The sequence below is a fragment of the Pan paniscus genome, chromosome 4, assembly GCF_029289425.2.
Source record: "Pan paniscus chromosome 4, NHGRI_mPanPan1-v2.0_pri, whole genome shotgun sequence".
Lineage (NCBI taxonomy): Eukaryota > Metazoa > Chordata > Mammalia > Primates > Hominidae > Pan > Pan paniscus.
The window spans coordinates 72,814,534-72,842,445 of record NC_073253.2 but is presented as its reverse complement, the minus strand read 5'-3'; the positions used below and the strand labels follow the sequence as shown (position 1 = coordinate 72,842,445).

The window sequence follows — 27,912 nt, the reverse complement described above, 5'->3', positions numbered from 1 at the left end:
ACTCTCAGTAGCAGTTGACACAGCTGATTACAGTCACTTCCTTGAAACAGCTTCTTTACTTGACTTTGAATTTACTGTGCTCTCTTGGTTTTCTTCTTACCTCACTGTATGTTCCTTTTCACTCTTGTTTTTTCACCACTCCTTTTCTATTCAACTTCTAAATATTGGAATATCCCAGGGCTTGGTGTTGAGCCCTCTTTTGTATTATGCTTCTGCCTCTGGATACGTGAGTTTAAATATCATGTATAGACACTAATTACATACAAATTTATAGATTTTACTCTATTTTCTCACCTGCCCAGTATTACCAACTACCTACTTGACAAATTTAGATGTATCTCACCTTAACATGTCAAAAAAGGAAATTGTGACTTTTCTTCCTAGACCTATTCCTTCTGCAGTTGGTTGTCTTTATTTCTCAGTAAATGGCATTGCCATTCACCAGTTGAGGAAGCCAAAAACCTGTAAGTTAAACTTGACTTCTCCCTTTTCCCTCACACCCCACATCTGTACCATTGTCAAAATATGTCTTATCAACAAAACTTTATGAAGAAAGTTGTTACAAACATTTGTGTGTAGGTTTCGTGTGAACATGTTTTCAAATCAGTAATACCTAGGGGTGTGATTGCTGATCGTGTGGTTAGACTGTATTTAGCTTTATAAGACACTGTGAAACTGTCTTCCAAAGTGGCTAGACCATTTTACATTCCCACCAGAAATGAATGAGAGTTTCCGTTGCTCTGTAGCCTCACTAGCAATTGGTATTGTTAGTTTTTGGTAGTTTAGCCATTCAAATAGGTGTTTAGTGGGATCTCATTGTTGTTTTAATTTGCATTCCCCCATGATGAATGATGTTGAGCATCTTTTCATGTTTGTCATTCTTTTTTTTTTTTTTTTTGAGATGAAGTCTTGCTGTCTCACCCAGGCTGGAGTACAGTGGTGCAGTCTCGGCTCACTGCAACCTCCACTCCCCAGGTTCAAGTGAGTGTCCTGCCTCAGCCTCCCAAGTAGCTGGGATTACAGGTGTCCACCACCATGCCTGGCTAATTTTTGTATTTTTAGTAGAGATGGGGTTTCACCATGTTGGCCAGGCTGGTCTCGAACTCCTGACCTCAAGTGATCTGCCCACCTTCGCCTCCCAAAGTGCTGGGATTACAGGTATGGGCCACCACACCCGGCCTGTGTTTGTCTTTCTCATATCTTTTTTTAATGAAGTGTCTATATTCAATTTTTTTCTGCTCAGATTGAGGAAGAGAGAAGTGTTCATTTTGTTAATGTTTGTTTTTCAGTTTTTTTTTTAAAAAAAATATATATATTCTCAACTTAAGTCCTTTTTTAAATATGTGATTTGGAAATATTTTTTTCTCTCTTTCTCTCTCTCTCTCTCTCTCTCTCTCGTCTCTCTTTCTCTTACTCTGTCACCCATGGTGGAGCGCAGTGGTGCAATCTCGGTTCACTGCAGCCTCGCCAGCCTGGGCTCAAACGATCCGCCCACCTCAGCTGGGATTATAGGTGCACACCACCGCTCCTGGCTAATGTTTTGTATTTTTTATAGATACGGGTTTGGCATTTTGCTCAGGCTGGTCTTGAACTCCTGGGCTCAAGCGATCCACCCGTCTTGGCCTCCCAGAGTGCTGGGATTACAGGCGTGAGTCAGTCTGTGGCTTTTCTGTTCATTCACCTTGTAAAGCAGAAGTTTTTAAAATTTTAACAAATTCTAATTTATCAATTTTTTTCTTTATAGATTGTTTTTAAAAATATTTTTAAAAATTTCGATAGCTTTTGGGGTACAAATGGTTTTTATTTACATGAATGAATTGTACAGTGGTGAAGTGTGAGATTTTAGTGCACCCATAATCTGAGTAGTGTACATTGTGTTCAATATGTAGTTTTTTTATCCCTCATTCCCCTCCTTAGGCCCTTCTGAGTTTCCAGTGTACCACTGTATATACCTTTGTGTACCCATAGCTTAGCTCCCACTTACAGGTGAGGATATACAGTATTTAGTTTTCCATTCCTGAGTTACCTCACTTAGAATAATGGTCTCCAGCTCCATCCAAGTTGATGCAAAAGACATTATTTCGTTCTTTTTTATGGCTGGGTACTTTTTCATGGTGTATACATACCATATATTCTTTATTTACTCATCAATTGATGGGCATTTTGGTTGGTTACATACCTTTGCAATTGTGAACTGTGCTGCAATAAACATAAGTGTGCAGGTGTCTTTTTGATATAATGACTTCTTTTGCTTTGGGTAGATACGCAGTAGTGGGATTGTTGGATCGAACGGTAGATTTACTTCTTTGAGAAATCTCCATATTGTTTTCCATAGAGGTTGTACTAGTTTACATTTCCACTAGCAGTGTATAAGTGTTCCCTTTTCACCACATGCACACCAACATTTATTGTTTTTTCACTTTTTAATAATGGCCATTCTGGCTGGACTAAGGTGGCATCTCATTTTGGTTTTAATGTGCATTCCCCCAGTGATTAGTGATGTTGAGCATTTTATCATATATTTGTTGGCTTTTTTTTTTTTTTTTTTTTTTGAGACAGAGTTTCACCCTTGTTGCCCAGGCTGGAGTGCAATGGCGTGATCTCGGCTCACCGCAGCCTCTGCCTCCCGGGTTCAAGCTATTCTCCTGCCTCAGCCTCCCGAGTAGCTGGGATAGTAGTTGGGATTACAGGTGTGCACCACCACCCCTGGCTAATTTTTTGTACTTTTAGTAGAGACAAGGTTTAACTATGTTGGCCAGGCTGGTCTTGAACTCCTGACCTCAGGTGATCAGCCCGCCTTGGCCTCCCAAAGTGCTGGGATTACAGGCATGAGCCACCATACCTGGCCTAGGCCATTTTTATATCTTCTTTTGAGAAGTGTCTTCATGTCATTTGTCCACTTTTTGATGGGATTTTTTTTTTCTTGCTGATTTGTTTGAGTTCCTCGTAGATTCTGGATATTAGTGCTTTCTTTGTTGGGCGCATAGTTTGCAAATATTTTTTCCCATTCTGTGGGTTGTCTCTTTACTCTGATGATTATTTCTTTTGTTGTGCAGAAGCTTTTAAGTTTAATTAGTTCCCATTTATTTATTTTTGTTTTATTTGCTTTTGGAGTCTTAGTCATAAATTCTTGGCCAGTTTCCAGAAAAGTTTTTCCTAGGATTTCTTGTAGAATTTTTATGGGTTCAGGTCTCAGATTTACCTCTTTAATACAGGGATGTCCAGTCTTTTGGCTTCCTTGGGCCACATTGGAAAAAAAAGAATTGTCTTGGGACACACATAAAATATATTAACATGGTAGCTGATGAGCTTAAAAAAAATTGCAAAAAGATCTTGTAGTATTTTAAGAAAGTTTACACATTTGTGTTGGGTCACATTCAAAGCCATTCCGGGCCGTGGTTTGGACAAGTTTGCTTTAATCCATGTTGAGTTCATTTTTGTAGGCATACAGTTTTATTCTTCTGCTTGTGGCTGTCCAGTTTTCCCAGCACCATTTATTGAATAGGATGTTCTTTCTCCAATTTATGTTTTGGTGTGCTTTGTCAAAGATCAGTTGGTTGTAAGTATTTGGCTTTATTCCTGGGTTCTCTATTCTGTTCTGTTGGTCTGCATATCTACTTTTATACCAGCACTATGCTGTTTTGGTTGCTGTAGCCTTGTCAATATAATTTGGAGTTAGGTAATGTTATACCTCTTGATTTGTTCTTTTTCTTAGAATTGCTTTGGCTATTCAGGCTCTTTTTTAGTTCCATATGAATTTTAGGATTGATTCTGTGAAAAATGATGTTGGTATTTTGATAGGAATTGCATTGAATCTGTAGATTGCTTTGGGCAGTATGATCATTTTCATGATGTTGGTTCTTGCAATTGATGAGCATGGGACATATTTACATTTGTTTGTGTCGTTTGTGATTTCTTTCAGTAGTGTTTTGTAGTTCTCCTTGTAGAGATCTTTTACCTCCTTGGTTAAGTATACTGCTAGGTTTCTTTTTTTTTTATTTTTTGCGGCTATTGTAAAAGGGATTGATTTGAGAATCAGATCTTAATTTGATTTTCCAGTTTGGTTGCCCTTTATTTTTTTTCTCTTGCCTGATTGCTCTAGCTAGGACTCCCAGTATTATGATGAATAGAAGTGTGGTAAAAGTGGGCAACTTGGTCTTGTTCCAATTCTTGGGAGAGGTGGGGATTCTTTTCAACTTTTCCCCATTTAGTATGATGTTGGCTGTGGATTTGTCGTATATGGCTTTTATTATTTTGAAGTATATTCCTTCTGTGCCTAGTTTGTTGCTTGTTTTTATCATAAAGGGATGCTGTATTTTATCGGATGTTTTTTATGCATCCATTGAGGTAATCATATGGTTTTTGTTTTAAATTCTGTTTATGTGGTGAATTTGCATTTATTGACTTGCATATTAGGCCACTCTTGCATTGCTGAAAAGAAATACCTGAGACTGGGTAGTTTATAAGAAAAGAAGTTTAACTGGCTTATGGTTCTGCATGCTGTACAGGAAGCATGGCACCAGCATCTGCTTTTGGGGAGGCCTGGGGAAGCTTTTACTCGTGGCAGAAGGTGAAGCAGGAGCAGATACTTCACATGGTGGAAGCAGAAGCGAGAGAGAGAGTGAGCGGGGACTTGTTACACACTTTTAAATGACCAGATCTTGCGAGAACTCACTATCACAAAGACAGCACTAATCCATGAAGGATTCACCCCCATGATCCAAACACCTCTCACTAGGCCCCACCATCAGCACTGAGGATTACAATTCAACAGGAGATTTGGCTGGGGACAAATACACAAACTATATCACATATATTGAACCAATCCTTCATCCCTTGGATGAAACCCACTTTATCATGGTCAGTTATCTTTTTGATGGGCTGCTGGATTACGTTTGTTAGTGTTTTGTTGATTTTTGCGTGTATGTTCATCAGGGATATTGGGCTGTAGTTTTCTTTTTTTGGTTACATTTTTTCCTAAGTTTGGTATCAGGATGATAATACTGGCTTCATAGAATGAGTTAGAGAGGATTCCCTCCTTTTTCTCAATCTTTTCTTATCTTTTTTTTTTTTTAACTGTAAGTTCAGGGGTACATGTACAGGATGTGCAGGTTTGTTACATAGGTAAACGTGTGTTATGGGGGTTGGTTGTACAAATTATTTCATCACTCAGGTAGTAAGCCTAGTACCCACTAGTTGTATTTACTGCTTTTTTTCCCTTCTCCCACCCTCCACCCTCTGATAGGCCCCAGTTTGTGTTCTTCCCCTCTATGTCTCTGTGTGTTCTCATCATTTAGCTCCTGCTTTTAAGTGAGAACAGGCGGTATTTGGTCTTTTGTTTCTGTGTTAGTTTTCTAAGGATAATGGCCTCCAGCTCCATCCACATCCCTGCAAAGGACATAATCTCATTCTTTCTTGTGGCTGCATAATATTCCATGGTGTAGATGTACCACATTCTCTTTCTCAATCTTTTGGAATAGTTTCAGTAGGATTGGCACCACTTCTTCTTAGAAGGTGTGGTAGAATTCTGCTATGAATCCACCTGGTCCTGAGTTTTGTTTTTTTTTCTTGGTTGGCTATTTTTTAAATTACTGATGCGTTCTCACTGCTTGCTATTGGTTTGTTCAGGATTTCCATTCCTGATGCAAGCTCTGGGGGTTGTATGCTCCTAGGAATTCAGCCATTTCCTCTAGATTTTCTAGTTTGTGTGCATAGAGGTGTTCATAGTAATCTCAAATGATCTTTTGTATTTCTTTGGTGTCAGTTGTAATGTCTTCTGGATTCTGTTTTCAGTGTTGTACATGAGAGCTTTTTACCAAACACAGATTTTCTCTAGTTTTTCTTAGAGTTTTACTGTTTTGGATTGCGGATTCAGGGCTGTCATCCATTTTGCATTAACTTTTGTATACAGTATGAATAATAGGTTGAGATTATCTTGTTTTGTCATACGATTGATTAGTTATTTCAGCATTATTAGTTGGAAAAACTGACCTTTCTTTATTAAATTTCCTTTGCATCTTTGTCAAATATTAAATATCAATAGTTGATGATATTTGAGTGAGTTTATTTTGGGGCTTTCCCTTGTGTTTTATGGGTATGTGTTTATCTTTTTCTGATACAGTACCATTCTGTCTTGATTACTGTAGCTTTTTTTCCCTTTTCAACGCTTTATATCGTTTATTAATGCAGTATATATTAGATCTAAAATCTGCAGTTTCTAAGCACACCATGTTTAGCTTTTACAGATCCTTCTGCAGTTTTAGGTTATTTCTACAGAGGTACCTTCAAGTGAATGAATAACATATTCTCTAATTCCTGAAAATATAGTACAGAATGAAATGATTTAAATATAATTTAGAGACATACTGATTATGGAAATAGATTATCTCTCAATACAATACTTTCTGTCTTGGTAAAAGTAATAAAGCAAAGAAAATAATTCATTTCTGAAGTTGCTCTCCTTCCCTTGTAAAGTTCTGATCTCTTCCCACTATGCATATGTACCCTTTACTGTTAAGGAAAGCTTTGCATATGTAGATATAGAAGAATAAGCACGAAAATACTAAAGATATGTCATTCTCCTAAAGGAGACAAAAGTGGTTTTCAGTGATTCCTTGCCTCATGTTGATGAGTCTGTAGAATTCAGAACCCATTTGGACACAGCTAGTATCCCTGTTCTTGGGGTAGATATAAGGACACCAGGTCATTGGTAGGCAGGTACAGGCCCTTCCTCTGCTGCTGCAGAGAGATAATGACTCAAGAAAATTGGGCTGAAATTTGTTTTAAAAAAACCCAAAAAATATAAGTAAAAGAATCACAGGTGCTGACTGATTGGTATTACATTTTAGATCAGCCAAATGCCTTTATTTTTACTTTATATATATTTACTGGTGGCTGTAATCAAATGTCTGTCTAAAATTCCTCATTACCCACTGTAGGGTTCTAGCTTCAATATATTACATTGTCTTTTATCAGGCAACTCTGCCATATTCACTCATATTGTATAAGCTTTGATTGCAGTAGATCTGGATTTAATATCGATTTCTAAGCTGGCCTTACGTAAATTATTTGGTATTTGAATTAAATGAATATTAATGATGTACCTTGGTTTTTTGGTTTTGAAGTATCTTCCTATGCCTGTGCCGATCGTATGGGAAAACGAGGCTAATAGTGTAAATAGATAGAATTGCTTGGTCTGGTATTGAGTGGAACTTGCCTCTGGTATTGAGTGGAACCCCCCTACCCCATTCAAAAAGCAGCAATATCTAGTTTCCGTATACCTGTTAATGAGTGCTTTTCTGTTAAAAATCAGAATATGGAAAAAAAGTCAATTTTTTCCCTTATGCACCGCTGAGAGCAAGCATAATTCTCTCAATGTTTTTTAAAAATTTCCTTACAGTGTTACTTCTTCTAGACAACTGAGTGGGTGGAGAAAGAAAAGTGATAAGGAAAATGTTTTCATCTTGTACATCTTCCTCTAGCCCCTAAAATTCTCATCTGACATTTTGCGACATGTATAGTGGTGTCAGCATCTCTTCAAATGTAGCTCCCTTCACGTTGGACCCTCTCAAGTTGGCTTCTTGAAGATCACACCCAGACAGATCACAGTTCTCTAAATTGGTTCCTGCCAGAGTTGCTCCTCTGAGGTTACAATTCTTCAACTTTGCATTTTTTAAGGTAGCCACTCTCAGGTTAATTCCTGTCATCTGACTTCCTTCCATATCCACACCTTTCAGATTAGCACCTTCTAAATTGGCTTTAAGACCAGAAAGATCCTCAAAATTACACAGTTTCAGGGATGCTCCTTCTGCATTAGAACAGAGCATCTTGACTCCCTGGAGATTTGCACAGTCAAGCACTGATCCAGAGAGATCACCTCATTCAAGATTTGCACAGTAAAGATTTGCATGTGCAAGATTACAGCAGCTTAAATTGGCCATTTTGAAGTTAATGTATCGAAGGTCCTAACGAGAAACATCAGCACCACTGAAGTTCAAACTCTGGTATCACAGTTCTGACTTGGTTGGAGTTGCTACCAAAAATCGGACAAATTCCTTTCGAGATATTGGTGAATGATCCTCTGGTGATTGAGAATTCTTTATTGCCACTTCTAGGTGTTCAATCAGTGAGTCAATACCAAAAAATCTTGCTTCTTCTAACACACCCAATAAATTAATGCCATCATTTACAATGAGCTGTCCATGACACAAGTAGTTCAAAGTGGGTTCAAAGTACTCAGGACTTTGGTCAATTAAGAAGGCTCCTCTATGATCTTGCTTATTTCCCCAGACACCTCTGTTCTTAAGCATGTGGGCCAGCATACTGTCAGGTTCTTTATTCGCTAAAGTGCTCCGTGTAGTTGTAAAGTACCTCCCTCCAACATTTAATGTTAGCCATTCTGTGTGGAATCCTAACAATCCTTCAGGAGGCTTAGAATCTGTCTGAAGATCAATAAATGGCTCTCCCTCACACACAAATAAAACATCATCATCCCTGATCAAAGCAATATCATCAGTCAGTCCACCTTTCTCATTATACACACTGGTGGCTTTTATGCTGAGTTTACTGCTGGCCACAGAAAGCAAATCAGATAAAGTTCCATATACAGCAACCACCTTTCCGTTCTTGGGGCTGCTGTTCAGGAATAGGGTCACCCGCCTCATTGCGCTGCCCCCGGTGGGTCCTGAGTGAGCCACCACCCTCCCACTTGGTCCTCCTCGCACCTTTTTCTCTTCCCACCTTTCCCTTCCCTCCACCCACTTGGATTCACCTCCCTTTGCCACCTTCCTGCCCTTGGGGACACACACACACAGGCACTCTGTCCCACACCCAGGGCTCGGCCGGTTTTCCTACTACTACAGCTTTTAAATATTTCTTACATATTAACAAACTTAAACTTAAATTTGGTAGGATGCTTTCCAACTTTTTTTTTTCTTTTTAAAAATGGCTTTGACTATTCTAATTTCTTTACTTTTTCATGTAAATTTTAGAAGCACCCTGTCTATATCTACAAATAATCTTGTTAGAATTATTTTGTGGATACATTCTTTTTGTACATATTTATGGGGTACATGTGATATTTTGTTGTATACAGAGAATATGTAATCAAGTTCAGGTATTTGAGGTATCCATCACCTTGAACATTTATTGTTTCTATGTGCTGGGAAGATTTCTAGTTCTCCCTTCTAGCTATTTTAGAATATGTGAGACATTGTTATTAATTGTAGTCACCCTACTGTGCTGTCAAACATGAGAACTTATTCCTTCTAATTGTATGTTTGAACCTATCAACTGATTTCTCTTTATCTTCCCCCCTCCCCTGCACTTCTTAGACACTGGTAACTATCATTCTACGTCTCTACTTCCACAAGATCACCCTGTTGGGATTTTCTTTGGAATTATATTGAGTCTAAAGATCAATTTGGAGAATTGATGTTTTCAGTATATTGAGGTTTCTGATTCATCAGCACAGTATATCTCCCCACTTATTTAGGCCTTCTGTTTCTTTCGTGTACATTTTATAGTATATCAACATAGGGATCCTGATTATATTAGATTTGTACCTAAGCATTTTGTTTTTTTGAGTTATTACAAATAGGACTTTAAAATATTTTTTGGTTTCTAACTGTCATTGGTAGTGCATAGAAATTTTATTGATTTTTTTGAATGTTTTTTTTTATAGATTCCTTGGGATTTTCTACATAAATGGTCATTGTGTCTTGGAATGAATGTTTTATTTCTCCTTTTACAATCCGAATGCCTTTTATTTTTTTTCTTGCCTTATTGTACTTAACTAGGGCTTCCAGATTGACATTGAATGTGAATGTGGTGGGGTCAGGCATCTTTGCTTAAAACCTGACATTTAGAGAAAATATTTGGTCTTTTACCATTAAATATGTAGTTAACTGTAGGTTTTTTGTACGTACCTATTATGGACTGAATGTTTGTGTCCCCCCCAAATATATATATTGAAGCCATCACCTCCAATGTTATAGTATTAGGAGGTGGGGGCCTTTGGGAGGTAATTAGGTTTAGGTGAGGTCATGAGGGTGGATTCTCTATGATGCGATTAGTGCCCTTCTGAAAGAAAGGAATAGATACCAGAGCTTTCTGTCTCCTGACCATATGAAGATACAGGAGAAGATGGCCCATCTGCAAGCCAGGAAGGGATCCCTCACCAGCTTCCAGAATTATGAGAAATAAATGTATGGTGGTTAAGCCGCCCAGTCTATGGTCTTTTGTTATAGCAGCCCTAGCTGACTGAGACAATATGCTTTATCAAGTTGAGTAAGTTGTTTTCTGTCACTGATTGGCTGAGAGTTTTTTTTTATCATGAATGGCTATTGAGTTTTGTCAAATGCCTTTTCTGAATTTTTTATCTTATTATGTTAATGTGGTTAATTACATTGATTTTTGATTGTTAAACCAGACTTGTATTCTTGGAACAAAGCCTTCTTGGTTGCAATGTACTATTCCTTTTAGATACTAGTTTAATATTTTTTCAAAGATCTTAGCTTTTATGTTGATGAGGGATGTTGTTTTGTAGCTTTCTTATGTCATATTGTACTTGATTTTGGTATCAGGGTGATGGTAGCTTCATAAAATGAATTTGGAAGTGTACTATCCAATTCTGTTTTGGGGAAACTGTTGTGAAAAAGTAATGTTACGTCTTCCTCAAATGTTTGGTAGAGTTTGCCAGTATAGCCAACTGGGCTGGGGTTTTCTTTTCTGTTTTTGAAAGCTTTTAACTATGAATTCAGTATATTTAGTGGATATAGGACTATTCGAGTTCTTCCTTCCTTTAAGTTACCAAATTTATGTGCATAAGATTATTATAATAGTAATATTTCTTTGGGATCAGTACGGATATATCTCCTAATTTTCCCTGAATTGGTGGTAATTTGTGTCTTCTCTCTCTTTCTCTCCTTTTCTTGTTCTGGCTAAAAGTTTATCAACTTTATTGATTTATTTTCTCCTACTTGCCTTCTTTTTCTAATATTTTAAGATGGATGCTTTAATTATTAATTTGAGACTTTTCTTATTTTCTAATAGAAATGCTCTAAGCATTTCTTTAACTGTGTCCCACAACTTTCAGATGTTATATTTTCATTTTTATTCAGTTCACTTGGGATTACCTTTTTGACCCATGGGTTATTAGTGTGGTGTTTAAATATACAAGTATTTGAGACTTTTTTCTTACTGGCTTCTAATTTAATTCTCTTATGATCTAGAAACATACTTTAAAAAAAAAAATTCTGGCCTCAAGTGATCCTCCCACCTCAGCCTCCCAAAGTACTGGGATTGTAGGCATGAGCCATCACACCCAGCCCTTGGAAACATACTTTGAATAATTTTAATTTTTAAAATATCTGATGAAGTGTGTTTTGTTACTTAGAATATGATTTTAGTGAATTTTCTGTGTGCACTTGTAAGGAATGTGTACTCACTTGTCAACACTTAGTGCTGCTCTCTAGTCAAAGCCACTGTCGATCTTCGCATGACTCACATTAACATCTTCCCAGTTGGACCTATAAATTCTTTTTTTTTCTCGTTTTTCAACAGGCTTTTCTTCACTGAGCAGCCCTATAGATTCTTTTTTTTTTTTTTTAAACAGACTTTCCTTCACTGGGCAACCAGAATATTTTTTAAAAAGTACTTAGTTTCTAGCCTGTGCAGTATAGCAGAAACCACATCTCTATAACAAATAAAAAATCAGCTGGGTGTAGCAGTGCTTGCCTTGTAGTCCCAACTACTTGGGAGGGTGAGGTGGGAGGATCTCTTGAATTCAGGAGGTTGAGGCTGCAGTGAGCTGTGGTGGTCGCACCATTGCACTTGAGCCTCAGCAACAGAGTGAGACCCTCATCTGTAAACAAACACTCCCCCCCCCAAAAAAATAAAATTATTTATTTTGGTATAATTTTAAACTTAAAGAATAGCTGTAAATTAAAAGGGGTGTAAAGCTTCTTTATACTTCTTTTTCAGATTTACCAATTGCTAACATTTTGTCTCATTGCTTTATTTTCACCTTACCCCTTCCTTCCTTTTCCCTCCTCCATTCCTCCCTCAATGAACACAAACTAACCCACCTTCCTATCCCACCTGTATATACACACTCATATATATATGCATATGCATATAAATTACATATATGTGTGTTTAGTTTTCAGCTTTTGAAAGTAAGTTGTAAACGTCATGCTCTTTTACTCCTAAATTCTTCAGTGAGGTGTTCCTAATAACAATGCATTTTCATACATAATCATAATTTTCTTTTTTAAGAGACAGGGTCTTGCTTTGATGCCCAGGCTGGATTAGAATCCCTGGGCTCAAGCAATCCTTCTGCCTCAGCCTCCCTAGTAGCTGGGACTACCAGGCACAAGTTACCATGCCTGGTGGATAGCCATGAATTTAACATTGATAACATATTATTATCTAAATCACATTCCACATTCATGTTTCACTGATTATCTCAACAATCTGTATAATGATTTTTTCACCAGTTCCAGGCTCTGATCAAGATCACACATTGTATATAGTCATCATATCTGTTGTCTCCTTTAATTGGGAATGGCTTCTCTGCATTATTTGGTCTTTATTTTTCCTTGACATTTTTTGAGGACTGCAGGTCAGTGATTTGATAAAATATAGAATTTGATTTTACCTCATTGTTTGAATTAGGTTATGCATTTTTAGAAGGACTATGACAGAAATGATATGGTGTCCTCCTTTCTTCATCATACCAGGAAGTATGTGATGTCAGCTTCAGTTTGTCCTTGCATTGGTGATGTTAACCTAGATCACTTGTTTAAGGTGGTGTCTACCAGGTTTTTCCACTATAAAGTTACTGTCTTCTCATTGCAATTACTAAGTAATTTGCAGGGAGATTTTGAGGCTTTGTAAATATTCATTTTCAAACTTTTCTCCACAATTTTAGCATCTATTGATGATTCTTTCCTGAATCAGTTATTACTGTGATGATTGCAAAATGATGATCTTTTAACTCCATCATTCATTTTATGTTTATCAGTTGCATTCTACTAAAAGGAAGAGCTTTGTTTGTTTGTATATTTATTATATTAGTATACACTCAATGGTCCTTGTTTTAGTGAATGGTTTATAATTCGTTACTATCATTATTTATTTTGATGCCCTAACTATTCCAGATTTAGCCAGCAGAAGGCTCTTCAACATGTGCTTTATCCTTTTAACATGTCTCCATCATCTTTGTAGTACTTTCTTTTTTTTAAAAAATACAACAAAATGTTCCACGTTCATCTTGCTCGTTTCCTACCCCATCTCTATAATCAATAATTTTTGCAAGAAGCCCTGGTTCCTTTTAAGGAGAGGTGATTGTTAGAGACCAGGATCTCTGTGTTAGTTTTGCTGGAATATATTACTTCTAGACATTCTTAACATACAGAATTAGAGAATAACTAACACATATATACATATACAACAATTTTATCTACCTATTAAAAATCATGAGTTCACATTGATACCCTTAATTTCTGTTTAACATCAGAGAGTTCATTCTAGTCTTCCGCCTTTTCACTTTTGTAACTATCTTCTCCAACAGGGCTAAACCTTACTCCAGTTGTCCCCAGCACATTTCCTCCTTGGCTTAGTTCTTCATTATATTGAAGGCAGTTTCAGAATTGCTAATGTATACCACTGCAAAAAAGAAACAAATGTATTAATTAGAATTCAATATTTATTTACAGTTCTTTTAGTCTTAGACTGAGATTATGTACTAGGTTCCTGGGCTATTTTAACTAATTACTACAAACTTGGTGGCTGAAAACAAAAGAAATTTATTCTTTTACTATTACAGAGGCCAGAAGGCTGAAATCAAGGTGTTGGCAAGAATGTTGGCTCTAGGCAAGAATGCCCTTTCTTGCCTTTTTCAGCTTCTGGTGACTCGGGGTATTCCTTGGCTTGTGGCTATATAACTCCATTCTCTGCCTCTGTCTTTACATAGCCTTCTCTTTTTGTCTTTTTCTCTTCTCTTTTCTTCTTTAAAAAAAATTTTTTTTTTCTTGAAACAGGGTCTCTTAATGTTGCCCAGGCTGGAGTGTAGTGGTGTGATCTCAGTTCACTGCAGTCTCCATCTCCTGGGCTCAAGCCATCCTCCACCTCAGCCTCCCAAATAACTGGGACTACAGGCACCTGCCACCACACGTGGCTAATTTTTGTATTTTTTGTAGAGATGGGGTTTAGCCATCTTGCCTAGGCTGGTCTCTAACTGAGCTCAAGTGATCTGCCTGCCTTGGCCTCCCAAAGTGTTGAGATTACAGGTGTGAGCCACCACGCCCAGCCCTCTTCTATCTCTTATAAGGACATTTGCTATTGGATTTAGAGCCTGCACAGAATTGCATCTAGATTTTTTTTTTTTTTTTTTGAGACAGGGTCTTGCTCTCTTGCCCATGCTGAAGTGCAGTGGTGTAATAATGGCTCACTGCAGCCTCGACCTCTTGGGCCCAAGAGAACCTTCCATCTCAGCCTTCCGAGTAGCTGTGACTACCGTTGTGTGCCACCATGCCTGGATAATTTTTTTTCTTTTTTTTGTAGAGATGGGGTTTTGCCATGTTGCCCAGGCTGGTCTCGAACTCCTGAGCTCAAGCGATCCGCCTGTCTTGGCCTCCCAAAGAGCTGGGATTACTGGCATGTGGCACCGCACCCAGCCGAGATTCTTAATTATATCTGCAAATAACCTTTCCCAAAATAAGGTCATGTTTACATGTTCTTGGGATTAGAATATGGACATATCTTTTTGGGGGCCATCAACCCACCTACAGGGTAGATAGTTATCTGGGGTATTCCCTTCTGTTTATTCTTTCAGTATATGTGTTACTAATTTGAAATGTAAGGTTGATTTGTTCCTGTTTATATTCAATTTTTGGTTGTCCCATCCTTATTTTTTTGTGTGAATATGTAAAATGTTAACACTGTTCCAAAAGTCAAAAAATGAATAAAGAATCACAAACTATGATGGCTATTATTAAGGAAATGCACAGGTACTAAGGTAAAGAACAATGTGGTGGGCCATGTTTTCTTACATAGAGGACCAGGGAATACTTATTTGAGCAAGTGGCATGTAAACTGAGAGTGAAATAATGAGAAGGAGCCAGTCATGAGAAAGTGGAAAAAAGAGCTTTCCAGCGTAGGGAAAGCATATAAGAAGGCCCTGATATGGAGCAGAGCTGAGCATATTGGAGGAACTGAAAGGAAGGAAGTGGCTGGTATGTGTTGGGCATGAGGGAACACAAAATAAGTGAAGATGGAAGGAACATGGAGCCAGAAAATAAAATTCGTTGTGGACTGTGTATATTAGGGTTCCCTAGAGGGACAGAACTAATGGAATATACATACAGGGGAGTTGATCAAGTATTAACTCACATGATCACAAGGTCCCACAATAGGCTGTATGCAAGCTGAGGAGCAAGGAAGGTAGTCTGCGCCAAAACTGAAGAACTTGGAGTCCGATGTTTGAGGGCAGGAAACATCCAGCATGGGAGAAAGACGTAGGCTGGGAGGCTAGGCCAGTCTCTCATTTCACATTTTTCTGCCTGCTTATATTCTAGCCGAGCTGGCAGCTGATCAGATTGTGCCCACCCAGAGTAAGGGTGGGTCTGCCTTTCCCAGCCCACTGACTCAAATGTTAATCTCCTTTGGCAGCACCCTCACAGACACACCCAGGATCAATACTTTGTGTCCTTCAATCCAATCAAGTTGACACTCATTATTAACCATCACACTGTATAAGAGGTTATAAAGCCAGTAAAAGGTTAAGTGGCATTTTAATTTAATTAAATTGATCAGTTTATTTATTTTGAGATGGTGTCTGACCCTGTCACCTAGGCTGGAGTATACTGGTGCAGTTGTAGCTCACTGTAGCCTCCAACTCCTGGGTTCAAGGGATCCTCCCACTTTAGTCTTCTAAGTAGCTGGAACTATAGATGTCTATCCCATACTCAGCTAAGTTTTTATTTTTAGTTTTTGTAGAGACAGGATCTCACTCTGTTGCCCAGGCTGATCTCAAACTGCAGACCTTAAGTGATTGTTCTGCCTCAGCCTCCCAGAAGTGCTGGGATTATAGTTGTGAGCCACTGTGCCGACATTATGGCATATTTAGAACTACATATATATATATATATATATATATATGTATGTATGTTTATGTATTTTTTTTTCCATTAACTTTTATTTTAAGTTCTAGGGTGCATGTGCAGGATATACAGGTTTGTTATATAGGTAAATGTGTGTCATGGTGATTTGCTGCACAGATCAACCCGTCACCTAGGTATTAAGCCCAGCATCCATTAGCTGTTCTTCCTGATGTTCTCCTTCCTTCCACCCCGCACCCCCGAGAGGCCCCAGTTCGTGCTGTTCCCCCGACAGTGTGTCCATGTGTTCTTATCGTTCAGCTCCCACTTATAAGTGAGAACATGCAGTGTTTGGTTTTCTGTTCCTACGTTAGAACTATATTTTTAAGGGATTATACTGATTGCTATGTAGAGCACATGAGGTAAAATGAAAGCAGAGGTGGGCGCAGTGGCTCACTCCTGTAATCCCAGCACTTTGGGAGGCGAGGCGAGCGGATCACTTGATTCCAGGAGTTCAAAACCAGCCTGGGCAACATGGTGAGACCCCGTCTCTACGAAAAATACAAAAATTAGCCAGGCATGGTGGCTCATGCCTGTAATCCCAGTCACTTGGGAGGCTGAGGCAGGAGGATCACTTGAGCCTGGGAGGCCAAGGCTACAGTAAGCTGTGAACATGCCACTGTACCTCAGCCTAGGTGACTGAGTGAGACCCCTGTCTCAAGAAAAAAAAAAAAAAGAAAAAGCAGAGAGACTAATAACAAACCTGTTACAGTACATATTAACTGATATAGAAGCATGAGAGAATGTTGTGAGAGAATAAGTGATAGTGATGAAAAAGAGAAAAGTGAATAGATTTTAGAAAGTGAATAGAAATAGAATGTATTTTGGATAGAATTGTCAAGAATAGCTGGTGGATTGAATCTGTGTAGATAGAAGGTTTTAGGACTATGGTTATGGGAATATTTAAGAACAACTCTCACGTTTTTAGCTTGAGCTACTAGGAAAGAAACTGATTGAAAATAAAGTGGGCAGAAAGAATCAAGATTTTCCCTGTACCTGTTGTGTTCGAGATGCCTATGATATGCAGATAGAAATGTCAAGTAGATAGTTGGATGTACAAGCCTTGAGTTCAGGGGTGGAAAATGAGATCTCAGACTTGCCGTCTAGTCCTTCCAGGTATTGGTTCAATTCATGCCTCCCACATGGCTAAGAGTCTCCACCTCCCCTCATTTGTATTCCGTAAACATGAACAGAATGTCAGGCCTTGGCCAGATACTATTTGAGGCATTGTAGACAACTTTGGCTGAAGATGATCTCCAGGCCTATGTATCTTTTCAGAGAGTTACTGTTATTTTTCTTGTAAGTCACTTAAATATGTACATTTTACTTCTTTAATCATAGTTTTATTTTGAACTGTGTCAGAGTAAGAGATACTGCAGTTATTATACTAAAAAAGACCAGGCTCTTTTCTATCCCACGTAAATCTGACTTGCTGTATGAGACCACTCTAGCTGACTTTACTGCCTAAGAGGGAATTATGCATTTGTGTATATGTGTGTGTTTATGTTTGCTATGTACTCTAGTTGATTTGGTGTATATGTCAGTTTACATATATCAGCATCACATTGTTTTAATTATAGTGTTTTTATATTCTCTATACTTAATGGAGCTAATTTTCCTCAATCATTTAAAATATATTCTTCCTTTTCTCACATACTTATTTTTACAGAGGCATTGTAGAATCAAGGTTGTTGACACATTTTTAGGAAATATGGATTTCCCTTCCAATCTCTTGCCTTCACCTTGCTTATTTGTAAATGCTTTCTATTCTTGATTCTCTTCCATTGAAGAAAGGAGTTATGATCTTTGAAGAAGGACCTGTCTTTCTTATTTTGGCTTTACCTTTCTTTTTTTCTTCTAAAGAAAGGATGTCATTTTCCTCTCCATTTCCCACCTTACTAAGCACCTGTTACATACAAGCACTGAGTTAATTCCTGAGGTGGGCACAGGGTGGTACACAAAGAGTTAAAGTGAAATAAATGAAACATGTTATGAGAGAAAATTGGGATAAAATAATATGGGTTTATAATTAAAATGGTGCCCTTTTGGGGGAACTAAACATTTTTACATTTAAAAATGACATGTCAGTTTCTAGTCAGTTTATTTTTTACCTTTTTAAAACATCTTTTTTTCCCCTTTGTCTTTATTTTTAAGGGTCATACAGCAATGCTTCATACTGGCTCATGGCATCCCAAAATAAAGGGAGAATTTATGACTTGCTCAAATGATGCGTGAGTATTGTTGATAATTCATCTAATACATTCATATCTTTAGGTATTTTATTTAACATTTGGATTGTTATAATCTTGGCAGTAATGTAGTAAGTGGAATATTAGGAATTCTTATTTTATATATATATATATATATATTTTTTTTTTTTAAGGGGGAGTCTTGCTCTGTTGCCCAGGCTGGAGTGCAGTGGTACGATCTTGGCTCACTGCAACCTCCAGCTCCTGGGTTCAAGTGATTCTCCTGCTTCAGCCTCCCAGGTAGCTGAGATTACAGATGCCCCACCACCACACCCGGCTAATTTTTGTATTTTAGTAGAGACGGGGTTTCATCATGTTGGTCAGGTTGGTCTCGAACTCCTGACCTCAAATGATCTGCCTGCCTCAGCCTCCCAAAGTGCTGAGACTACAGGTGTGAACCATTGTGCCTGGCCTATATATTCTTGTTCTTTACTTTGATTTTATCTGATAGTGTAGTATTTGATTAAACAAAAATAGACACTATGAAAACGAGAGTGGTATAAATTCCTGTAGAGTTTATTAAGGTTGGATCAGATTGATGCTATTAAGTGGACTCAAAGGACTTTGAAGTTGTGACTAATTATTACTTTGTATAATAAAGGCTTATTTCCATCTGAGTCTAATAGCTAACATAAGCTTATTGGCTAAGATTGATTTTGAAAGGAATAACTGAGGAAATTGATTAAATTTGGTGTGTATGTCAGTTCATACATACCAGCATCACTTTGAAGCAAATTAATTAAATTTCCTTGGTTATTAAATTTTTTTTTTTTTTTTGAGATGGAGTTTCGCTCTTGTTGCCTAGGCTGGAGTGCAGTGGCACGATCTCAGCTCACTGCAACCTCCACCTCCTAGGTTCAAATGATTCTCCTACTTCAGCCTCCCAAGTAGCTGGAATTACAGGCATGCATCACCACACCAGGCTAATTTTGTATTTTTAGTAGAGATGGGGTTTCACCATGTTGGCCAGGCTGGTCTCGAACTCCTGACCTCAGGTGATCCACCTGCCTCGGCCTCCCAAAGTGCTGGGATTATAGGCATGAGCCTATAATTTAGAGCACCAGACCCTAAAATTTTTTTATTTTAATTTTTGTGAGTATACAGTAGGTATATATATTTATGGGGTATGTGAGATATTTTGATACAGCCATGCAATGCATAATAATCACATCATGTAAAATGGGTATCCATCTCCTCCCTTCGTGTTACAAACAATCCAATTAAACTCTTAGTTATTTTATTTTTATTTATTATATTATTTTTTATTATATTATTATATATTATTTATTTATTATATTATTTATTTTATTTATTATATTATTTATTTTTTTGAGATGGAGTTCCACTCTTGTCACCCTGGCTGGAGTGCAGGCTCACTGCACCCTCCAACTCCCAGGTTCAAGTGATTCTCCTGCCCTGGCTTCCCAAAGAGCTGGGATTACAGGTGCTTGCCACCATGCCCAGCTAATTTTTATATTTTTAGTAGAGATGGGGTTTTATCATGTTGCATAGGCTGGTCACGAACTCCTGAACTCAGGTGATCCACCCACTTTGGCCTCCCAAAGTGCTGGGATTATAGACATGAGCCACTGCGCCCAGCCTCTTTTAGTTATTTTAAAATGTACAGTTATATTATTATTGACTATAGTCACTCTGTTATGCTATCAAATATTAGGCCTTATTCATTCTTTCTATTTTTTTTTTTTAACCCATTAACCATCCTTAACTCATTCCCATACTCCGCTACCCTCTTCAGCGTCTGGTAACCATTGTTCTTCTCTCTGTGTTCATGAGTTCCATTGTTTTGATTTTTAGATCTCACAAATAAGTGAGAACATGCAATGGTTGTCTGCGTGTCTGGCTTATTTCATTTAATGTAATGATCTCCAGCTCCATTAATGTTGTTATAAGTTACTGGATCTCATTCTTTTTTCATGGCCGAATAGTACTCCATTGTATATATGTACCACATTTTCTTTATCCATTTATCTGTTGATGGATGCTTAGTTTGCTTCTGAATTTTGGCTATTGCAAACAGTGCTGCAACCAACGTGGGAGCACAGATATCTTTTTTTTTTTTTTTTTTTTAGTATTTATTGATCATTCTTGGGTGTTTCTCGGAGAGGGGGATGTGGCAGGGTCATAGGATAATAGTGGAGAGAAGGTCAGCAGATAAACACGTGAACAAAGTTCTCTGGTTTTCCTAGGCAGAGGTCCCTGCAGCCTTCCCGTGGTGTTTGTGTCCCTGGGTACTTGAGATTAGGGAGTGGTGATGACTCTTAACAAGCATGCTGCCTTCAAGCATCTGTTTAACAAAGCATATCTTGCACCACCCTTAATCCATTTAACCCTGAGTTGACACAGCACATGTTTCATTGAGCACGGGGTTGGGGGTAAGGTTATAGATTAACAGCATCCCAAGGCAGAAGAATTTTTCTTAGTACAGAACAAAATGGAGTCTCCTATGTCTACTTCTTTCTACATAGACACAGTAACAATCTGATCTGTCTTTCTTTTCCCCACATTTCCCCCTTTTCTTTTCGACAAAACTGCCATCGTCATCATGGCCCATTCTCGATGGTCGCTGTCTCTTCGGAGCTGTTGGGTACACCTCCCAGATGGGGCAGCCGGGCAGAGGCGCTCCCCACTTCCCAGACGGGGTGGCCGGGCAGAGGCACTCCTCACATCCCAGATGATGGGCGGCTGGGCAGAGGCGCTCCTCACTTCCCAGCCGATGGGCGGGCGGGCAGAGACGCTCCTCACTTCCCAGACGGGGCGGCCGGGCGGAGGCGCTCCTCACTTCCCAGACGGGGCGGCTGGGCGGAGGCGCTCCCCACTTCCCAGACGATGGGCCGCCGGGCAGAGGCGCTCCTCACATCCCAGACGGGGCGGCCGGGCGGAGGCGCTCCTCACTTCCCAGACGATGGGCGGACGGGCAGAGGCGCTCCTCACCTCCCAGACGGGGCGGCTGGGCAGAGAGAGCACAGATATCTTTTCGATGTACTGATTTCCTTTGTTTTGGATATATACCCAGCAGTGAGTTCGCTAAATCATATGGTAGCTCTATTTTTAGGTTTTTGAGGACCCTCCAAACTGTTCTTCATAATGGTTTTACTAATTTACATTTTCACCAACAGCGTATGAGGGTCCCTTTTTCTCCACATCCTTGCCAGTGATTAAATAGTTAAGATTCTTTTGCATTTGTATCTGCTCATCCATGACTCAAGAATATTATAGAATATTTGAGCAGCTTTTCCCTCTATTGTTATATTATATGATTCATTTTAGTATTAAAAGTAGTTCACAGGAATGCACTTCGTATGGTTACATAGAAAATTACAATAAAAAATCTTGAAAGTTAAAAAAATAGGTGGTATTATTTAGGTGAATCATTAGTTAAATAAGAACTTTTTTATTCTTAGGTTATTTTGTCTTTCATCTTTCAACTTTCTGATACTTAAATTCACCTTGTTAACAGTCACTGTTGCTGTTCATATTCTTAGATACTTTATGTTTTCTGAAATATACCTTTAGAAGACAAATGACATAATTTCACTTTCATAGAGGAATTTAAAAAATTAATTTGATCTGAAAGAAACTGAAGTTTGTCAATCTATACAAATAAGAATGTGACTAAAATAAAATAAATATATTTTAGTAAAATTTCTGGTAAATCAGATTATGTAGTGTTAATTTCTTTTCCTATCTTAGTCTTTGCAGCTGCATAATTACTTTTCCAAATAGTTAAGGTATATTTGTTTAAAGTTATGTTTCTTATTTCAGCATTAGGGAATGAACTTTATCAGCAATCTAAATTAATAATATAACATGACTAGGTAAGGTTTATTCTAGGATGTGAGGATATTTTACCACCAGGATATTTCAGTATACTTCATTGCTGAATGAATGAAAGGTTAAAATCATGTGATTTTATTATATGATAAAGTGGACATTTGATAGAATTTAGTCTTTCCCAGTAAAAGTTCTAAGTAAAATACAGATAGGAAGAAATTACCTAAATCTGATAAAAATTAGTTACTAAAATTTAAAGTAAATATTGCATTAAATATTGGAGTACTGAAGCTACTTGCGTTTAAATAGGAAACAAGACAGTCCCATAACTACTTTGAGACTTATGCAGGAGAGACTTTATGCAGTGTCTTAAGAAAATGAATAATTGATACTAATGTTAGAAGAAAACAAATACACTATTGGACCACAGAGGACTTGGGCTATTCTGGTTAAAACTTAACCACAGAGGACCTGGGCTATTCTGGTTAAAACTTAACCACAGAGGACCTTGGCTATTCTGGTTAAAACTTAAGTTGAATAGAGCAGTTGGGAAAAACACTTTGTTCTCAAAACTGTTGGATCAGTGTGAATGGTGGGCTCTCATAGTTGATAATGTTTTAACTTTTATGAGCACTACAGCAGCCTTTCCCAAATAGATTTCCAGGCTGTGTAAATTAGAAGTTTGACAAAAGGCATTCTGTGGTCAAATAAATTTGAGAAGCTTTGAATGTTATATTCCAAGACCAGTGATACACAATAAACACTTAAAAGTTTTTAAAAATAATTTTTAACAACTTTTTTATTTCAGTAGGTTTTTGGGGGACAAGTGGTATTTGATTACATGAATAAGTTCTGCAGTGATGATTTCTAAGATTTTGGTGCACCCATTATCTGACCAGATTACACTATACCCAATGGGTAGTCTTTTATCTCTCACCACTCGCCACCGTTTCCCCCAAGTCCCCAAAGTCCAGTGTATCATTCTTATGCCTTTGTGTTCTCATTGCTTAGCTCCCACATGTGAGTGAGAAGATGCGATGTTTGGTTTTCCATTCCTGAGTTACTTCACTTAGAATAATAGTCTCCAATTCCATCCAGGTTGCTATGAATACAATTATTTTGTTCCTTTTTGTGGCTGAGTAGTAGTCCAAGTATACACACACACACACACACACACACACACACCCCCCACATGTTCTTTATCAACTTGTTGATTGATGGGCATTTGGGCTGGTTCCATGTTTTTGCAATTGCAAATTGTGACCCTGTAAACATGTGTGTTCAAGTATCTTTTTTGCATAATGACTTCTTTTCCTCTGGATAGACACCTGTAGATCCAGTGGGATTGCTGGATCAAACGGTACGTCTACTTTTAGTTCTTTAAGTAATCTTCATACTTTGGTTGTGGTAGTTTACATTCCCGCAAACAGTGTGAAGATTGTAAGTGTTGCATTTTCACTGCATCCCCACCAACATCTATTATTTTTTGATTTTTTTATTATGGCCATTATTACAGGAGTGAAGGTGGTATCGCATTGTGGTTTTTATTTGCATTTCCCTGATCATTAGTGATGGTGAGCATTTTTCCATTTGCTTTTTGGCCATTTATATATCTTCTTTTAAGAATTGTCTATTTTGGCTGGGCATGGTGGCTCATGGCTGTAATCCCAGCATTTTGGGAGGCTGAGGCGGGCGGATCATGAGGTCAGGAAATGAGACCATCCTAGTTAACACGGTGAAACCCTGTCTCTATGAAAAACACAAAAAATTAGCTGGGCATGGTGGCATGCGCCTATAGTCCCAGCTACCTGTGAGGCTGAGGCAGAAGAATCACTTGAACCCAGGAGGTGGAGGTTGCAGTGAGCCAAGATCGCACCACTGCATTCCAGCCTGGGCGATGGAGTGAGACTCTGTCTCAAAAAAAAAAAAAAAAAAAAAAAAAAAGGTGGCAGTTCCAAGATGGCCCAATAGGAACAGCTCCAGTTTACAGCTCCCAGTGTGAGTGACACAGAAGATTGGTGATTTCTGCATTTCCAACTGAGGTACCAGGTTCATCTCACTGGGGCTTGTTGGACAGTGGGTGCAGGACAGTGGGTGCAGCCCACCAAACGTGAGCCAAAGCAGGGCGAGGCATCACCTCACCTGGGAAGCACAAGGGGTCAGGGAATTCCCTTTCCTATCCAAGGGAAGCTGTGACAGATGGCACCTGGAAAATCAGGTCACTCCCATCCTATTACTGTGCTTTTCCAACGGTCTTAGCAAACGGCACACCAGGAGATTATATTCTGCGCCTGGCTCAGAGGGTCCCGTGCCCACGGAGCCTCGCTCGTTGCTAGCACAGAAGTCTGAGATCGAACTGCAAGGTGGCAGCGAGGCTGGGGAAGGGGCACCCACCAATGCTGAGGCTTGAGTAGGTAAACAAAGCAGCTGAGAAGCTTAAACTGGGTGGAGCCCACCGCAGCTCAAGGAGGCCTGCCCGCCTCTGTAGACTCCACCTCTGGGGGCAGGGCATACCTGAACAAAAGGCAGCAGAAACCTCTGCAGGCTTAAATGTCCCTGTCTGACAGCTTTGAAGAGAGTAGTGGTTCTCCTAGCATGGCGTTTGAGATCTGAGAATGAACAGACTGCCTCCTCAAGAGGTCCCTGACCCCTGAGTAGCCTAACTGGGATGCATCCCCCCAATAGGGGCAGACTGACAACCCACACGGCTGGGTACCGCTCTGAGATGAAGCTTCCAGAGGAACGATCAGGCAGCAACATTTGCTGTTCAGCAATATTCGCTGTTCTGCAGCCTCCGCTGCTGATACCCAGGCAAACAGGGTCTGGAGTGGACCTCCAGTAAACTCCAATAGACCTGCAGCTGAGGGTCCTGACTGTTAGAGGGAAAACTAACAAACAGAAAGGACATCCACACCAAAACCCCATCTGTATGTCACCATCATCAAAGACCAAAGGTAGATAAAACCACAAAGATGGGGAAAAAATAGAGCAGAAAAGCTGAAAATTGTAAAAATCAGAGCGCCTCTCCCCCTCCAAAGGAATGCAGCTCCTCACCAGCAACGGAACAAACGTGGATGGAGAATGACTTAGACGAGTTGAGATAAGAAGGCTTCAGACGATCAAACTTCTCCGAGCTAAAGGAGGAAGTTCAAACTCACCGCAAAGAAGCTAAAAACCTTGAAAAAAGATTAGACGAATGGCTAACTAGAATAACCAGTGTAGAGAAGTCCTTAAATGACCTGATGGAGCTGAAAACCATGGCACGAGAACTATGCGACGCATGCACAAGCTTCAGTAGCTGATTCAATCAACTGGAAGAAAGGGTATCAGTGATTGAAGATCAAATGAATGAAATGAAGCAAGAAGAGACGTTTAGAGAAAAAAGAGTAAAAAGAAATGAACAAAGCCTCTAAGAAATATGGGACTATGTGAAAAGACCAAATCTACGTCTGATTGGTGTACCTGAAAGTGACGGGGAGAATGGAACCAAGTTGGAAAACACTCTGCAGGATATTATCCAGGAGAACTTCCCCAACCTAGCAAGGCAGGCCAACATTCAAATTCAGGAAATACAGAGAACACCACAAAGATACTCCTCGAGAAGAGCAACTCCAAGACACATAATTGTCAGATTCACCAAAGTTGAAATGAAGGAAAAAATGTTAAGGGCAGCCAGAGAGAAAGGTCGGGTTACTCACAAAGGGAAGCCCATCAGAATAACAGCTAATTTCTCGGCAGAAGCTCTACAAGCCAGAAGAGAGTGGGGGTCAATATTCAACATTCTTAAAGAAAAGAATTTTCAACCCAGAATTTCATATCCAGCCAAACTAAGCTTCATAAGTGAAGGAGAAATAAAATCCTTTACAGACAAGCAAATGCTGAGAGATTTTGTCACCACCAGGCCTGCCCTACAAGAGCTCCTGAAGGAAGCACTAAACATGGAAACGAACAACCGCTACCAGCCACTGCAAAAAAAATGCCAAATTGTAAAGACCATCGAGGCTAGGAAGAAACTGCATCAACTAACGAGCAAAATAACCAGCTAACATGATAATGACAGGATCAAATTCACACATAGCAATATTAACCTTAAATGTAAATGGGCTAAATGCTCCAATTAAAAGACACAGACTGGCAAATTGGATAAAGAGTCAAGGCCCATCAGTGTGCTGTATTCAGGAAACCCATCTCACGTGCAGAGACACACATAGGCTCAAAATAAAAGGATGGAGGAAGATCTACCAAGTAAATGGAAAACAAAAAGGTAGGGGTTGGAATCCTAGTCTCTGATAAAACAGACATTAAACCAACAAAGATCAAAAGAGAAAAGAAGGCCATTACATAATGGTAAAGGGATCAATTCAACAAGGAGAGCTAACTATCTAAATATATATGCACCCAATACAGGAGCACCCAGATTCATAAAGCAAGTCCTTAGAGACCTACAAAGAGACTTAGACTCCCGCACAATAATAATGGGAGACTTTAACACCCCACTGTCAATATTAGATAGATCAACGAGACAGCAAGTTAAAAAGGGTATCCAGGAATAGAACTCAGCTCTGCACCAAGTGGACCTTATAGACATCTGCAGAACTCTCCACCCCAAATCAAAAGAATATACATTCTTCTCAGCACCACATTGCACTTATTCCAAAAGTGACCACATAGTTGGAAGTAAAGCAGTCCTCAGCAAATGTAAAAGAACAGAAATTATAAAAAACTGTCTCTCAGACCACAGTGCAATCAAACTAGAACTCAGGATTAAGAAACTCACTCAAAACCGCTCAACTACATGGAAACTGAACAACCTGCTCCTGAATGACTTCTGGGTACATAACGAAATGAAGGCAGAAATAAAGATGTTCTTTGAAACCAGTGAGAACAAAGACACAACATACCAGAATCTCTGGGACACATTTAAAGCAGTGTATAGAGGGAAATTTATAGCACTACATGCTCACAAGAGAAAGCAGGAAAGATCTAAAATTGACACCCTAACATTACAATTAAAAGAGCTAGAGAAGCAAGAGCAAACACATTCAAAAGCTAGCAGAAGGCAAGAAATAACTAAGATCAGAGCAGAACTGAAGGAAATAGAGACACAAAAAACCCTTCAAAAAATCAGTGAATCCAGGAGCTGGTTTTTTGAAAAGATCAATAAAATTGATAGACTGCAAGCAAGACTAATAAAAGAAGAAAAGAGAGAAGAATCAAATAGATGCAATACAAAAATGATAAAGGGGATATCACCACCAATCTCACAGAAATACAAACTACCATCAGAGAATACTATAAACACCTCTAGGCAAATAAACTAGAAAATCTAGAAGAAATGGATAAATTCCTGGACACATACACCCTCCCAAGACTAAACCAGGAAGAATTTGAATCCATGAATAGAGCAATAACAGGCTCTGAAATTGAGGAAATAATTAGTAGCCTACCAACCAAAAGAAGTCCAGGACCAGATGGATTTACAGCCGAATTCTACCAGAGGTACAAGGAGGAGCTGGTACCATTCCTTCTGAAACCGTTCGAATCAATGGAAAAAGAGGGAATCCTCCCTAACTCGTTTTATGAGGCCAGCATCATCTTGATAGCAAAGCCTGGCAGAGACACAACAAAAAAAGAGAATTTTAGACCAATATCCCTGATGAACATCGATGTAAAAATCCTCAATAAAATACTGACAAACCGAATCCAGCAGC

General features: G+C 38.9%; 2 protein-coding genes across 3 annotated transcripts in view; one reads left to right on the top strand and one right to left on the bottom strand.

Annotated features, from left to right (window-relative positions):
* The window catches only part of WDR70 (WD repeat domain 70), a 365,730-nt gene that overhangs the window by 113,925 nt on the left and 223,893 nt on the right, over positions 1-27,912 (top strand). For both annotated transcript variants that reach the window (XM_034960155.3, XM_034960154.2), the window contains exon 9: positions 18,315-18,391. In XM_034960155.3, coding sequence (XP_034816046.1) covers positions 18,315-18,391 — 77 coding nt within the window. The remainder of the gene's footprint in view (positions 1-18,314; positions 18,392-27,912) is intronic.
* LOC134730435 (BTB/POZ domain-containing protein KCTD9-like) lies at positions 275-12,075 on the bottom strand. Its single transcript, XM_063604495.1, has one exon. The coding sequence runs from the start codon at positions 8,661-8,663 to the stop codon at positions 8,007-8,009; it is 657 nt and encodes a 218-aa protein (XP_063460565.1). The 5' UTR covers positions 8,664-12,075; the 3' UTR covers positions 275-8,006.